At 34.8% G+C, this 17,170-nt stretch overlaps 1 protein-coding gene across 1 annotated transcript; it reads right to left on the bottom strand.

The window, feature by feature from the left end:
* Window positions 1-277: 277 nt before the first annotated feature.
* Window positions 278-12,755, bottom strand: LOC132548639 (probable N-acetyltransferase 16). The gene is made up of 3 exons (XM_060212515.1): window positions 12,597-12,755; window positions 11,012-11,239; window positions 278-808 (listed from the first exon to the last, which is right to left on the bottom strand). Exons 1-3 carry the CDS (start codon window positions 12,753-12,755, stop codon window positions 278-280), a joined length of 918 nt encoding a protein of 305 aa, XP_060068498.1.
* Window positions 12,756-17,170: the final 4,415 nt, after the last annotated feature.

The raw sequence follows: 17,170 nt of genomic DNA, 5'->3' as shown, positions 1-17,170 counted from the left end.
TCTACTGGGCCAAAAAACAAGACCGTGACCTGTCTTAGCAGCGCAGTCTAACGGAGAAAAGCTATGCTAAGGCAGATAATCCATTCTATCCCAATGTAAGGCGTTTAAATGTCGTATTAATTCAATATCCAAGGGCTTGTTCCCAACATCACATACATGTAAGCAAAACATGGCGATAAATCAGTGTAATCGAATTGGAGTTGCTGGCCCGCAATCTTTCTAATTGAATGTATATATTCTGATTACAAAAGTCTGATTTACATGACAGATTGGTGTATTATATATTTTTCTCAATCATATTCATTTTGATACCGATTTTTTTCTCGGTCATTGAGAATTTTTCCATAGTCTTGTACAACAAACTATCGTCTATACAATCTTCGCATGTGATCATGACAACAATATTTTTAGTTTGTTGACCCATTGACATTTTCATGTGTTTTTCCACGTGCTCTCTCACCATTGACCCTTCTCCAATGTCACCATGAAAATCTATACAAAGAGCATATCCTTCCTCACAATTGAATGTCATACCAACGGACAAAAGTGGATTTCCGGACACATTTTCAGGATCTACTGAGGTGGCCAGCACGTTGTGGTTCTTGGAATCGAAATGTTCAATGTTAGATGGAAGCAATCTGTAGGCAACCCAATTGCACACAATCCGATCGCATGGAAACAGAATTGAACACAATTTTGTTGAGTGAAATATCCTGGCCATAGCGTCACGATTCAGAGGGTGATTTTCTAGAACTCCTTTTATGCAGGGTAGAATTAATGAAGCAGTTCCTAGAAACACCCGCACGTTCTGCAATAATTAAAAAAAAAAAAAAAACAAAAACAAAAACAAAAAAACGAAAGGAATATGTCTCCAATTTACTAGATCAGAACAACGTCATATATGTCTCCCTTATTGCATTAAAAGGATGACAACAAAAACATTCAAACTGTTCACTATGACATCGTAGCGCATGATTTCCACAAGAACTGAAGTAGATTATTTTGAATAGCTTCAAAGGAATATTTCTTTAATCTCATGTGTTTCCGGTGAAGGAGGAGTTCATTCTCAGTTTCTCAACATTCTGAAATTTACCTGTATTACCTGGCCATCATGTCAAATTTTACACCTGAGTGAGTTTCAGTTATAGTCTGTTCTTACTCTCCGTGATAGAAAATACAAAAATGACATTGATTAATAAAAATATATTTTTTTTAACATTTTTATCCTCATAAATGTTTTATGTTTGCAGTAAACACTTAGAATATATCCAATTTTATTAAATCTACATATATTAAGACACCTCCATCACAAGGATGTAAATTGTGTTTTCAGTAAGAAATTTATTAACAAATGTTGTAATCACTATATTATGAATCATTTTTGTTTTCAGAACAAAATGAAGGATTTAGAAAAGAAACCAAACAAAATATATTCTGTTAATCGTCATATTACTTACATGGCTTGTTTATAGAATTGTGGAATAGTAATCGATACTGTTTGCATTAATTGCTTTCAATGATATTTTATCACGTGATATTTCTGAAGTAATGGTAAAAGTGTACCTGTTATCCTGATATACCAGTGCTGTTATAATTTCATAAAAATGAAAGCAAGGATGCAATGAAAGAAGACATCAGAGCTGGGATGGGTGTTACCCTTACTTGTCGGCTTGGATGGGCGTTACCCTTACTTGTTGGCTTGGATGGGTGTTACCCTTACTTATTAACCTGGATGGGTATTACCCTTACTTGTCTGCCTGGATGGGTTTTACCCTTACTTGTCGGCTTGGATGGGTGTAACCCTTACTTGTCGGCTTGGATGGGTGTTACCCTTACTTGTCGGCCTGGATGGGTGTAACCCTTACTTGTCGGCTTGGATGGGTGTTACTCTTACTTGTTGGCTTGGATGGGTATTACCCTTTCTTGTTGACTTGGATGGGTGTTACTCTTACTTGTTGGCTTGGATGGGTGTTACCCTTACTTGTTGACTTGGATGGGTGTTACCCTTACTTGTCGGCTTGGATGGGTGTTACCCTTACTTGTCGGCTTGGATGGGTGTTACCCTTACTTGTCGGCTTGGATGGCTGTTACCCTTACTTATTAACCTGGATGGGCGTTACTCTTACTTGTTGGCTAGGATGGGTTGGAATAACAAAAAAAAAAAAAAAAAAAAAGAAACAATGAAAAATAAAAAAATATCAAAGGTATTACGTTGAATAAAAAAAAAATTATCATTTTGATTCCAGGATGGGGAAATGCACAGGTTAACAGTAACTTCACAGAAAATGGATACTCTCCCATTCTCGCAGACTTCGAAGTCAGAGCCAGACGTAGTGACAAAGTTTATCAGAGATGCGTACTTGATAACAAAACTCAACAACATTCCTATCAACTTTGGACATAATCATAACCGTTCATGCGAACTAGCGGGGATGAGGTTTCTTAATGAAGTGAATCAACGTTGTCGTGAAGAAGTTTGTGCTATTCAAGCTATCTTTGTCGTGGCAGTAGGCAAACTCTATGATAGAGACTGTGACCGACACAGATTTGGGGGGAAACATTTATGTTAGCTATCAGAATAGTATCTTGGGGACAGTTATCTGAAATATCAGGGGGAAACATTAATGATGGCTATCAGAATAGTATCTAGGGGACAATCATCTGAAATATCAGGGGGAAACATTTATGATGGCTATCAGAATAGTATCTAGGGGACAATTATCTGCAATATTAGTCAATGCAAAAGACCAAAGACCAGATAGTTCCCCTCTGATAGATAACTACTCAAAAAATGAAACTGGTCAGGATCCATCATCCTGGAAGTGTTGAATCCTTTCAGTCTATGAAGTGTAACTACAGGCAGTTTATCGATAACAAGTGTAACAGTCTTGGCTAAACATTTATTCATAAGAATCTTTCTTTGGTTCAAGATACCAAACAGAAAGAAAAAAATAGTAGTCACTCTGTATCACAATTTTCATTCAGAGTGAAGATAAATCAATCCAACAGACTGCGGGTGGGTTCTTCCAAACGCTATTAGGTAGTTTGTCTACCGGTTTCGCCCTATGTTTTTGGGCTTCATCAGGACAACATTACCATGATATTCTTACCCTAAAGTATACTAAAAGCGGGCAGATTTACAATTTAGATTGTTACGTAAGAATTTAACCAACGATAACTCTTTAAAGTCCATAGAATATGATCGATAGTGATCGATACAATTAGTATGTCCCTCACGGTTATTATCATATATAAATTATATGTCACATGTAGCAGAAAATATCAGGCTGTGCAGAATGCATACAAAACAAGAGGCCAATGGGTTCCTGTATTGCTCACCTGGATCTTAAAGCCCAGCAACTTTATATATGCCTATAGGTTGGGTATTTCAAATATTTCCAAATTAAAGTTCGTTCACACAACTTCGTTGATGGGACAAGACCAATGGGTACATTCTTACATCATTGCTCTCTTTACATTTTTGATGTCAAGTAAGAGTTTATATGGTTATCAGGTTGGCATCTCAATTACATCAAAAATTTGCGGAAATAATGTCCCTTGAGGTTAATCACACCAAAGGGTCAATTACGACATCATCAATGTGTTTATCTCTTGATGCCCAACATATGCTTATGGAGTGGGGATCTCGAAAGCTTCAAAGATGTAACAGGAACACGAAGTTCCTTTTGGATGGAGCAAGAGCCAAGGGCAATTTCTAACATCAAGATTGTGTTGATTTCTCTTCACCCAAAGATGCTTCTGACCAAATTTATTAAGTATGTCAATAGATATTGTAAACGGGAACTTTTATAAACTCTTTGGAATTGTTTTTATATATCAGCATATGTTGATTCATTAGCGAGCGTGTCACAAGTAAATGTGATTCATCATAGTAGTGTTCGAACGGGAGATATTGAAGTCAACGATTAACAAAGTGGAGCCACAGAATGTTTGTTTATTATCCCTAGCGTTAATTGCTCCAGTGGAATATGTTATCAATTGTTATCACCTATTTGCAATATGAAATCTTCATCTTTAGACTACAACAGTGGAATGGCAGATAGATTACCCTAAGAATGGAGATGTTGACATTCTTTAGAGTTACAGTTAAGTTCGAGTGCACCAACTTTGTTGATGAAGACCAAGGCTAAATACAATTATAGAAATAATGATAGTCAATCAATTTTTAAGGACAATTGGATTTTAATAACCATATTTTACCAAAGTAATTTTCCTGGTACTACTGTAAATGCTGGATATAAATTTCCATGATTTACGAAGGTTATCGTCCTTGCACAAGTGTATATGCATGAAATTAATTACCCTAATTTACGACGGTTACATCCCTTATACTATTGTACAAAATAGATTTAATTACCCTGAGTTACAAAGGTAATCTCCCTTGTACTAGTGTAAATGCTGGATATTGATTACTATGATTTACAAAGGTTGTCTCCCTTGTACTAGTGTAAATGCTGGATATTAATTACCCTGATTTACAAAGGTAATCTCCCTTGTACTAGTGTAAATGCTGGATATTAATTACTATTATTTACAAAGGTAATCTCCCTTGTACTAGTGTAAATGCTGGATATTAATTACTCTGATTTACAAAGGTAATCTCCCTTGTACTAGTGTAAATGCTGGATATTAATTACTCTGATTTACAAAGGTAATCTCCCTTGTACTAGTGTAAATATTGGATATTGATTACTATGATTTACAAAGGTTGTCTCCCTTGTACTAGTGTAAATGCTGGATATTGATTACTATGATTTACAAAGGTAGTCTCCCTTGTACTAGTGTAAATGCTGGATATTGATTACTATGATTTACAAAGGTAATCTCCCTTGTACTAGTGTAAATGCTGGATATTGATTACTATGATTAACAAAGGTTGTCTCCCTTGTACTAGTGTAAATGCTGGATATTGATTACTATGATTTACAAAGGTTGTCTCCCTTGTACTAGTGTAAATGCTGGATATTGATTACTATGATTTACAAAGGTTGTCTCCCTTGTACTAGTGTAAATGCTGGATATTGATTACTATTATTTACAAAGGTAAACTCCCTTGTACTAGTGTAAATGCTGGATATTAATTATTCTGATTTACAAAGGTAATCTCCCTTGTACTAGTGTAAATGCTGGATATTGATTACTATGATTTACAAAGGTAATCTCCCTTGTACTAGTGTAAATGCTGGATATTGATTACTATGATTTACAAAGGTTGTCTCCCTTGTACTAGTGTAAATGCTGGATATTGATTACTATGATTTACAAAGGTTGTCTCCCTTGTACTAGTGTAAATGCTGGATATTGATTACTATTATTTACAAAGGTAATCTCCCTTGTACTAGTGTAAATGCTGGATATTGATTACTATGATTTACAAAGGTAATCTCCCTTGTACTAGTGTAAATGCTGGATATTGATTACTATGATTTACAAAGGTAATCTCCCTTGTACTAGTGTAAATGCTGGATATTGATTACTATGATTAACAAATGTTGTCTCACTTGTACTAGTGTAAATGCTGGATATTGATTACTATGATTTACAAAGGTAATCTCCCTTGTACTAGTGTAAATGCTGGATATTGATTACTATGATTAACAAAGGTAATCTCCCTTGTACTAGTGTAAATGCTGGATATTGATTACTATGATTTACAAAGGTAATCTCCCTTGTACTAGTGTAAATGCTGGATATTGATTACAAAGGTATTACTATGATTTACAAAGGTAATCTCCCTTGTACTAGTGTAAATGCTGGATATTGATTACTATGATTTACAAAGGTAATCTCCCTTGTACTAGTGTAAATGCTGGATATTGATTACTATTATTTACAAAGGTAATCTCCCTTGTACTAGTGTAAATGCTGGATATTGATTACTATGATTTACAAAGGCTGTCTCCCTTGTTCTAGTGTAAATGCTGGATATTGATTACTATGATTTACAAAGGTAATCTCCCTTGTACTAGTGTAAATGCTGGATATTGATTACTATGATTTACAAAGGTAATCTCCCTTGTACTAGTGTAAATATTGGATATTGATTACTATGATTTACAAAGGTAATCTCCCTTGTACTAGTGTAAATGCTGGATATTGATTACTATGATTTACAAAGGTTGTCTCACTTGTACTAGTGTAAATGCTGGATATTGATTACTATGATTTACAAAGGTTGTCTCCCTTGTTCTAGTGTAAATGCTGGATATTGATTACTATGATTTACAAAGGTTACAAAGGTAAATGCTGGATATTGATTACTCCCTTGTACTAGTGTGAATATTAGATATTGATTACTATGATTTACAAAGGAAGTCTCACTTGTACTAGTGTAAATGCTGGATATTGATTACTAAGATTTACAAAGGTAGTCTCCCTTGTACTAGTGTAAATGCTGGATATTGATTACTATTATTTACAAAGGTAATCTCCCTTGTACTAGTGTAAATGCTGGATATTGATTACTATGATTTACAAAGGTAATCTCCCTTGTACTAGTGTAAATGCTGGATATTGATTACTATGATTTACAAAGGTTGTCTCCCTTGTACAGTGTAAATGCAATTGATTACTATGATTTACAAAGGTAATCTCCCTTGTACTAGTGTAAATGCTGGATATTGATTACTAGTGTAAATGCTGGATATTGATTACTATGATTTACAAAGGTAATCTCCCTTGTACTAGTGTAAATGCTGGATATTGATTACTATCCCTTGTATTTACAATAGGTTTAAAAGGTTGTCTCCCTTGTACTAGTGTAAATGCTGGATATTGATTACTATGATTTACAAAGGTTGTCTCCCTTGTACTAGTGTAAATGCTGGATATTGATTACTATGATTTACAAAGGTAATCTCCCTTGTACTAGTGTAAATGCTGGATATTGATTACTATGATTTACAAAGGTAATCTCCCTTGTACTAGTGTAAATGCTGGATATTGATTACTCTGATTTACAAAGGTAATCTCCCTTGTACTAGTGTAAATGCTGGATATTGATTACTATGATTTACAAAGGTAATCTGTAAATGCTGGATATTGATTACTATGTTTACAAAGGTAGTGTAAATGCTGGATTATTGATTACTGGATATTGACAATTTACAAAGGTAATCTCCCTTGTACTAGTGTAAATGCTGGATATTGATTACTATGATTTACAAAGGATATTGATTACTGGATATTGATTACTATGACAAAGGTAATCTCCCTTGTACTAGTGTAAATGCTGGATATTGATTACTATGATTTACAAAGGTATTGATCTCCCTTGTACTAGTGTAAATGCTGGATATTGATTACTATGATTTACAAAGGTAATCTCCCTTGTACTAGTGTAAATGCTGGATATTGATTACTATGATTTACAAAGGTTGTCTCCCTTGTACTAGTGTAAATGCTGGATATTGATTACTATGATTTACAAAGGTTGTCTCCCTTGTACTAGTGTAAATGCTGGATATTGATTACTATGATTTACAAAGGTTGTCTCCCTTGTACTAGTGTAAATGCTGGATATTGATTACTATGATTTACAAAGGTAATCTCCCTTGTACTAGTGTAAATGCTGGATTTGATTACTATTGTATTTACAAAGGTAATCTCCCTTGTACTAGTGTAAATGCTGGATATTGATTACTATGATTAACAAAGGTAATCTCCCTTGTACTAGTGTAAATGCTGGATATTGATTACTATGATTAACAAAGGTAATCTCCCTTGTACTAGTGTAAATGCTGGATATTGATTACTATGATTTACAAAGGCTGTCTCCCTTGTTCTAGTGTAAATGCTGGATATTGATTACTATGATTTACAAAGTTATCTCACTTGTACTAGTGTAAATGCTGGATATTGATTACTATGATTTACAAAGGTAGTCTCCCTTGTACTAGTGTAAATGCTGGATATTGATTACTATGATTAACAAAGGTTGTCTCCCTTGTACTAGTGTAAATGCTGGATATTGATTACTATGATTAACAAAGGTTGTCTCCCTTGTACTAGTGTAAATGCTGGATATTAATTACTCTGATTTACAAAGGTAATCTCCCTTGTACTAGTGTAAATGCTGGATATTAATTACTCTGATTTACAAAGGTAATCTCCCTTGTACTAGTGTAAATGCTGGATATTAATTACTAATTTACAAAGGTAATCTCCCTTGTACTAGTGTAAATGCTGGATATTGATTACTGGATATTGATTACTGATTTACAAAGGTAATCTCCCTTGTACTAGTGTAAATGCTGGATATTGATTACTATGATTTACAAAGGTTGTCTCCCTTGTACTAGTGTAAATGCTGGATTGATTACTATGATTTACAAAGGTAATCTCCCTTGTACTAGTGTAAATGCTGGATATTGATTACTATGATTTACAAAGGTAATCTCCCTTGTACTAGTGTAAATGCTGGATATTGATTACTATGATTTACAAAGGTAATCTCCCTTGTACTAGTGTAAATGCTGGATATTGATTACTATTATTTACAAAGGTAATCTCCCTTGTACTAGTGTAAATGCTGGATATTGATTACTATGATTTACAAAGGTTGTCTCCCTTGTACTAGTGTAAATGCTGGATATTGATTACTATGATTTACAAAGGTTGTCTCCCTTGTACTAGTGTAAATGCTGGATATTGATTACTATTATTTACAAAGGTAATCTCCCTTGTACTAGTGTAAATGCTGGATATTGATTACTATTATTTACAAAGGTAATCTCCCTTGTACTAGTGTAAATGCTGGATATTGATTACTATGATTTACAAAGGTTGTCTCCCTTGTACTAGTGTAAATGCTGGATATTGATTACTATGATTTACAAAGGTTGTCTCCCTTGTACTAGTGTAAATGCTGGATATTGATTACTATGATTTACAAAGGTAATCTCCCTTGTACTAGTGTAAATGCTGGATATTGATTACTATGATTTACAAAGGTTGTCTCCCTTGTACTAGTGTAAATGCTGGATATTGATTACTATGATTTACAAAGGTTGTCTCCCTTGTACTAGTGTAAATGCTGGATATTGATTACTATTATTTACAAAGGTAATCTCCCTTGTACTAGTGTAAATGCTGGATATTGATTACTATTATTTACAAAGGTAATCTCCCTTGTACTAGTGTAAATGCTGGATATTGATTACTATTATTTACAAAGGTAATCTCCCTTGTACTAGTGTAAATGCTGGATATTGATTACTATTGTATTGTAAAAGGGATATTGATTACTCTCCTTGTACTAGTGTAAATGCTGGATATTAATTACCCTGATTTACAAAGGTAATCTCCCTTGTACTAGTGTAAATGCTGGATATTAATTACTCTGATTTACAAAGGTAATCTCCCTTGTACTAGTGTAAATGCTGGATATTGATTACTATTATTTACAAAGGTAATCTCCCTTGTACTAGTGTAAATGCTGGATATTGATTACTATGATTTACAAAGGTTGTCTCCCTTGTACTAGTGTAAATGCTGGATATTGATTACTCTGATTTACAAAGGTAATCTCCCTTGTACTAGTGTAAATGCTGGATATTGATTACTATGATTTACAAAGGTTGTCTCCCTTGTACTAGTGTAAATGCTGGATATTGATTACTATGATTAACAAAGGTTGTCTCCCTTGTACTAGTGTAAATGCTGGATATTGATTACTATTATTTACAAAGGTTGTCTCCCTTGTACTAGTGTAAATGCTGGATATTGATTACTATGATTAACAAAGGTTGTCTCCCTTGTACTAGTGTAAATGCTGGATATTGATTACTATTATTTACAAAGGTAATCTCCCTTGTACTAGTGTAAATGCTGGATATTGATTACCATGATTACCATGTATTATTGTATATTCTTGATATTAATTACTATGATTTTCCAAAGTTATCTCCCTTGTGCGAGTGTATGTACTAAATGGTACAATATATTGGTGATGCTGTAAACTTGAATTTAATTGCTTTTCTCTTCTTTTTCTTCGATAGAAATTAAGTAAAACAAGCAAAGAGGAAGACGTCATGCTGTTAATTCAATATGATTGATACATTTCTTCAGAAATAAATCTATAGACTTGGTGAATTTCTTGTAGTTATCATAGACAAGTTGCATCAATCTGATGGATGGTGATAGGTGCTATGTTGTAATGACTAACTAAACAATGTTTGTCAACAACAACAACTATCTCATTTTATAACTTATAACATATTTTATATACCAACATTTTGGAAAAAGTGATTTAAATTGACGAAGCCATCTCCTATTCGAACAATTTAACAACAGATATTGATAGTGGTCTTAAATGTAAAACGCGTGTCAAAATTAGAGTTAGACCTAAGGCCAAAAACAAGTTAAAGTCTTCCGCTAAATCTAATAAAAGTTTGTTATTAAAATGTATATTAAAATTATTTAAATGGGAAAACAGGTTTATGCTGCTTTACGTTTGATATTATATTCATTAAGTTATTCAAATTTAAACAAGAGATCCAAGAGGGATCTTGGCGCCCACCATTTGTTTGATCTTTATATGCTCTTTTTTCCCCTTCTTTTCTCTTTTCTTCTCGGCTTTTGTTATAAATGATAAGAAATTTGAACATTATTCCATTGCAGATATAGCGATGATTATGTTAACTACCACACCAAGATGGTCGCCTGAAAGCCATTTAGTTTTTTCTGATCAGTCCCGAAATCAAACATGAAATAGCGATAAAAATGTTTAAAGTCAAAATCCAAAATCTAATAATGGTGGGTTAAAAATGGCATCGACGAAGTGGAAAGCGCATTCGCCTTTCAATAAAATCTAAGGTTTTTTTCTTCTGATCGCGAAGGAACTGTTTGTGTGCTTCTTCTGTTTCATCCACAATCGTTCTTTTATTTGGTAAAAACAATATTCAATTACGGACGATAAAACATACCCTACATAAAACATGTTTACTAAAGCAAGAGAGTCCTCTTCAGGGATTTCAGATCAAAAACTTACCCGTCTCCCTACTAAAACAGCACCCTTTTTGATAAGACGGTCGGCCTCTGCGTCCAAGTGAAGTACCACTGCGCTTCGCTTGATGTCCCGGTTTGATAAATCGATTTGACGGATATAGTCAGAGAGACTCCGATATATTCCCTTCCCTTCGTAACCCTCGTGGACACGAGCGGCGCGAACCAGCGATGTGGCCCCGTCATCAATTGTAGTTACAAAAGCAAATCCGACCTGAAAACACCAACAAAAACATGACGGTGTTAAGATATGTTCGATTTTCGTTAGACGTGCGTTGGTTGGGACCTTGGACAAGTCATGTCATCCTAATTGCACTGGATGGCAATTGACGTGCCTCCCATAAGTCGTTCAGTGAGGTAGCCACCACCTCACAAAAAAGACTCTATTAGAAGGCGGAATTCCTTACAAGCATCAATCAGAGAATGCCTGGTTGTTTACTTGTTTTATGTTTGATACTCACGTGAGACCGTAATATAATCTTGATTTATTTAGAAAAAGAAGACAATTACCTAGCTGGGACATTTATATACATAATTTTTTAAAAGGTATTCACATGTTTACATTTCTCACTCGTTTCATCACTTTTTCGTATAAATTGTGATTTTACTGGCAGGTCGGTTCGATCTAAATTCTTCCGGTAATATTTAATTTGAGCACATAATTAAAATATACTTTTTGAAAGTTACTCGTTATCCCGTTACCCCGGGCAACAAGTATTATGTGGCGTTTTGTTACACTGTTACATAATCTATATCCTTGTATTATTTATGTAAGGACAGTGGTCTGTGAATGGTAATTTGCATGTATGCCTGTAATTGCATTACATCAGGAGACAAAAACTTGACTATTTGTCACAGATAAAACTGCTTGTTACTGGAATATTAGCTTATTTTGAATTAAACACACACACACACACAAACCGCACACTTCGGATAGACGGAAAGTTAAATATCAGTCACCGTAGATCATCTACCGACTGACGAATCAGCTTATCGCGACTATGTATTTTTTACTGTTTCAAAGAAATAAACGTTCAATTCATGAATTTTGCATCCATCGGACTGCAAGATGAAGCGATTGAATAAGAGGTCAGGTAAGGTAACATTTCTGCATCGCTCCTAAATGACCTTTGTTTGACTTTTGATATAGCGCACTGACCCCATCGATGCGTTGAAATCAGTTAACGTAAAATATTAGTTGAAACTGATTTGTCAGAATTTTCTCTTGACTAGCGAAACTGTGTCGAAGTGTTTGAAATGGCCATGCAGTATTCAGTCACACAGTCACAGGTACCCCCCACCCCCATCCCCACCCCCACACCAAAAAAAAAACAAAACAAAACAAAACAAAAAATCATATAGAAACGATACGGAAACTTGATTTCCTGTCCTCGTTTTCAAAGTCTTCAGCATTCAGTCCCCTGTGCTCACACCTAATCAACCTCGAGGCGGGAATTGTACACGATAACTACGACCAGAAATTAATTTAGAGAACATATTGGTGAATGTTGGTAGAAAGATATGAAAAATGTCTTTGACATATTTATTCGTTATGGTGCGATCGCACTCACCATTTTGTCGCCATCCATTGCAACATAACCTTCGTGTGTTTCCAGCATGGAATGAAACCTGTCCGCCAAATAGTCCAAGCCGTAATATATCCCTCGTCTAATAGCAACAACTTCCTTATAGTCATTGGAAGTGACTTGGCGGAAGTGGAGACAACTCATGATGAGTACAAGTGATACCAACTTCACTGTTCCTTTAGAATACTCTGAAATGCAAAGGATGTCGACACTTATATAAAACGACCTTGACATTGTGTAAGCACATATGTACAATGTTACATCACGCACCCAAATTTGGACAGAAGCCCAATTGGGACATTTACAAATTTTCATGCCAGCAAAGTTTGGAAATGCAGCTACGAAATATCATTTTGATCTGGTGCTTATCAAAAATCTTAAGACATTGACAACTTATTCCGGACTACGAGAGGTCATCTCGATCACGTGCTTATCAAAGATCTTAAACTCAAAATCTTATGAACTTTTCTTCCTCAATAGACATTTGTTTTGATGACTATTACTATTACTGTTTTTTAAATACGAGATGTGTTGGAAATAATTCTAATAGAGTAGCCTAAATCTGTTAAATTGGAAATCGTGTATGAAAGTTGGGGGTGGGGGAATCCAAAATACATAGAGTATGCATCACAGTATCGAATCTACTTGTACAGAAAGATACAACAGTTTTAAGAAGCCAAAATAAACAGTATATTGTTAATACTCATTCATGGAAATGAGTGTGACATATGCTTAATGCGAGTATGGACGATCTTGTCAATATCTATTGTCTTTTCTTTGTTTCTGATTCCTCCAAATGCAAAGCAAATCTTTCCTCAGATCAATCTAGATATGAATCTTTCAAAATATACGCACTACAGTCCCATATTAAACACGTTCTTCGTCTGACGGAACACGTGATGTGCTTGATCTATCTGTATAGTGCACGCTCATTGTGGTTATGACTCTCCTATTCACCCCGTCCTGTACAAAACAGTACAACATATGCCTAGCTAATGAGTAACGATAACATAAAAAAACGTGTACGGATAATTGTCCCAGCACAATTCGACTTCTTTAATTTAACATTGCGTAATACATTATAGATGAAATTATTCTATTAAATATAGCTGGGGTAAACGAACTATATTCATTAATAGACGATGTCGGTATTTTATGTATTTCCGAACCTCAATAATTCCATACCTAACATTGAAATTAAAATTGATGGCTTCTTTGAACCGTTTCGCAAAGACAGAAATATGTTTGGTGGTGGTGTTACTTTGTATGTCTCTGAATCAGTAGCTGTAAAGCAGAGGTCAGATACAAAATTCGGAAATTTTGAAATGATACGGTCACAGGTTAATTACCAAAATATTCTTTATATAATTTGTAATTTCTCTATCTTATTATCCAATAGGATAAACAACACAAAATACGAAAATGTATTTCACGGCGACAGAGGCATTGCAACTGATTTATTAAACAAACGTGTAAATCATACACAAATCTGTTACAAATACACAATATACAATGTATGTATATATATATATGTCACTCCTTTCCATTAATAACTATTACATTTTACCGCAATAGCAACCCCCCCCAAAAGAAATTAATAATGACAAATAAAAAATTCCACGTCCGTGTGTCCCTACCTGTGCCGCCTGAATGACACGTACAGGTAACACGCTACAGTACGACCCTGGTCTCAATTTGCACGTGCAAATCATACACATAGCGCCCCCTATTGGCGACTCATACCACAGAGAAAATAATTTCACCCTAATTCCAACCCGTCAAACGGTTGAACTTATATCTATATAGACCCTTTCTTATTGCACCGTCTTATGGCACCGTCTTATGGCACAGTCTTATGGCCGCATCTGCGACATTCAGTAAATACTGCACTAGAATAAACATCAAATTTAATAATCACAGTCATTTCTTTTCACAAACTTCATTCTAGTAACATATCAACCAAATATCATGCCTCCAGGCCTTTTATTTCATGAGGAGAAGTCGTTCAAATATTTCAAAGATTTTGACCCTTGTGACCTTGAGTATAGGTCAATGTCATTTTTTCCCTAAACTTCGTCGGGCTTCATCCCAGGAACATACCACTTAAATATCATGCCTCTAGGTCTTTTAGTTCATGGGAAGAAGTCGTTTAAAGGTTAAACAAATCTGACCCATGTGACCTAGAACAAGGGTCAAGGTAATTTCTTTTGTCGGGCTTCATTCTAGAAACCTGTCAGTAAAATACTATGCTTTTGCATCGATTGTTTAGAAAAAGTCACTTAAAGGTTTTAACAAATTTAACCCCTATGACATTGAACATGCATCAAGGTTAGTTCTTTTCAAGAACTTTGTCAGGTTTCACTCTAGGAACATACTAGTATTGAAATAGCATGCCTTAGTCCTTTCATTTCAAGAGAAGAAGTCGTTTATATGTTGAAGCAAATTTGACCCTATGCTCTTGAACATAGTTCAACTTAATTTCTTTTCCTAAACGTCGTCGAGCTTTATCCTAGGAACACAACAGCCCGATATCTCTCGGGTTTTTAGTTCATGAGAAGATGTCGTTTAAAGTTTTTAACAAAATTGACCCCTGTTACCTTGAATATAAGTCACGGTCACTTTATCAACGGAACACACCAGTCCAATATCATACCTCTAAGTAACTTGTCCCTGTGATCTTGAATATTAGTCAAGGTAATTTCTTTTTGCAAACTTTGCCTTTTGGCTGCCCAAGCGTCAGATTATAAGCAATAACAAAAAATGAAAACGTAATCAGAACTAACTTCAAGATTAAAATATTGTATCTAAGTATACAGCCTTTTACCTCCATCGATGTTATTTATAAATATACTGTTGGTCATCGTCATCATAAGACTTCAACTCAAACTCAATATTCGTTTCTTGAACCAATATATTAAGTGCCTGCAATATATCTCGACAGAATAAAAATCAGCATAAGTGTCAACAACATGTCTCGTTAGAATGACACTTAGATGATGTATCAGTGACATGTCTCGTGAGAATGACACTTAGATGATGTATCAATGACATGTCTTGTTAGAATGATACATGAAGTGTCCGTGACATGTCTCGTGAGAATGACACTTAGATGATGTATCAGTGACGTGTCTCTTGAGAATGACACTTAGATGAAGTATCAATGACATGTCTCGTTAGAATGATACTGAGATGATGTATCAGTGACATGTCTCGTGAGAATGACACTTAGATGATGTATCAATGACATGTCTTGTTAGAATGATACATGAAGTGTCAGTGACATGTCTCGTTAGAATGACACTTAGATGATGTATCAGTGACGTGTCTCTTGAGAATGACACTTAGATGATGTATCAGTGATATGTCTCGTTATGATGACGCTTAGATGATGCATCAGTGACATGTCTCGTGAGAATGACACTTAGATGATGTATCAATGACATGTCTCGTTAGAATGATACTGAGATGAACTGTCAGTGACATGTCTCATGAGTATGACACTTAGATGAAGTATCAGTGACAGTGCTCGTGAGAATGATACTGAGTTTATGTATCAGTGACATGTCTCGTGAGAATGACACTTAGATTATGTGTCAGTGACATGTCTCGTGACAATGACACTCAGATACACTATAAATGGAGAAAGTTTCACGATATTTTGTCAAAATCGCTTTCAGTAATAAATGTTCATGCATTTCCTCGTTATAATGACATGGATAATAAAATTACTTAATGAAACTCTTTGAGACAGTCTCACCAACTGACCATGCAGAATTATCGCAAATTTTTTTCTCGTTATATTGATATATCTGTGTTTTACAAAACCTTCATTTGCGTCATGACTAATATAGTTCACGGAGACTGTTATCGATATAAGAAATAGTTTGTCCCGTGTGTTGAATGAAACATAAAAACCAGAAGTTCTTATCAGTTTGGGAAGATTTGTTTTTTTTCTTTAAAGCGTGTGTTGCTTATCACAACACGATGATAGTACTGTATGTATAGTATGTAGCTCAACCGATCATAGAGAACCCGAACCGAGCGGTATATTGTGGCTACATTGTATTTGGGTTACAATGATATGTGACAAATTACAATGATGCAGAGATACAATTGATATTCCAATAAGAGCGTATAGATAACTATGTAAGTCCAGTGATGATCACACTCAGTAGTCAGTGCTGTTGTCCCTGTTAGCTCTCCAAAACAAAAATTGACAAAAAGATAGGTATCTGACAGAGATAAATGACACAAAAGAGGCGTTACCATAGGTACATTAAACTAAAAACTATAGGGAACCATTTCTGGTATAACACAAAGCCTCAACTATTAGCAGAAGATGACACAATTGTCTCTGGGAAAATATTTTGATAGATCCAAAACCATTGACAAGTTCGTGTGTCACTCTTAAAACATACGTTTGTGACAATAGTGGAAGGATTTGTTACACATCGGAACAATTCTAACAGTTGTAGAAGTGGATACATGTACATAAACGGCCAAGAAAAGAGAGGGAAAAATATAGATAAATGTATTCAAAGGATGTTTACTTACTTAAA

This window comes from Ylistrum balloti, unplaced genomic scaffold (genome assembly GCF_031769215.1).
Source record: "Ylistrum balloti isolate Yb309-2 unplaced genomic scaffold, AGI_CSIRO_Ybal_v1 Utg370022, whole genome shotgun sequence".
Classification (NCBI taxonomy): Eukaryota; Metazoa; Mollusca; class Bivalvia; order Pectinida; family Pectinidae; genus Ylistrum; species Ylistrum balloti.
Note: the sequence above shows the minus strand (reverse complement) of the source record. Positions and strands in the feature narration are given on the sequence as shown.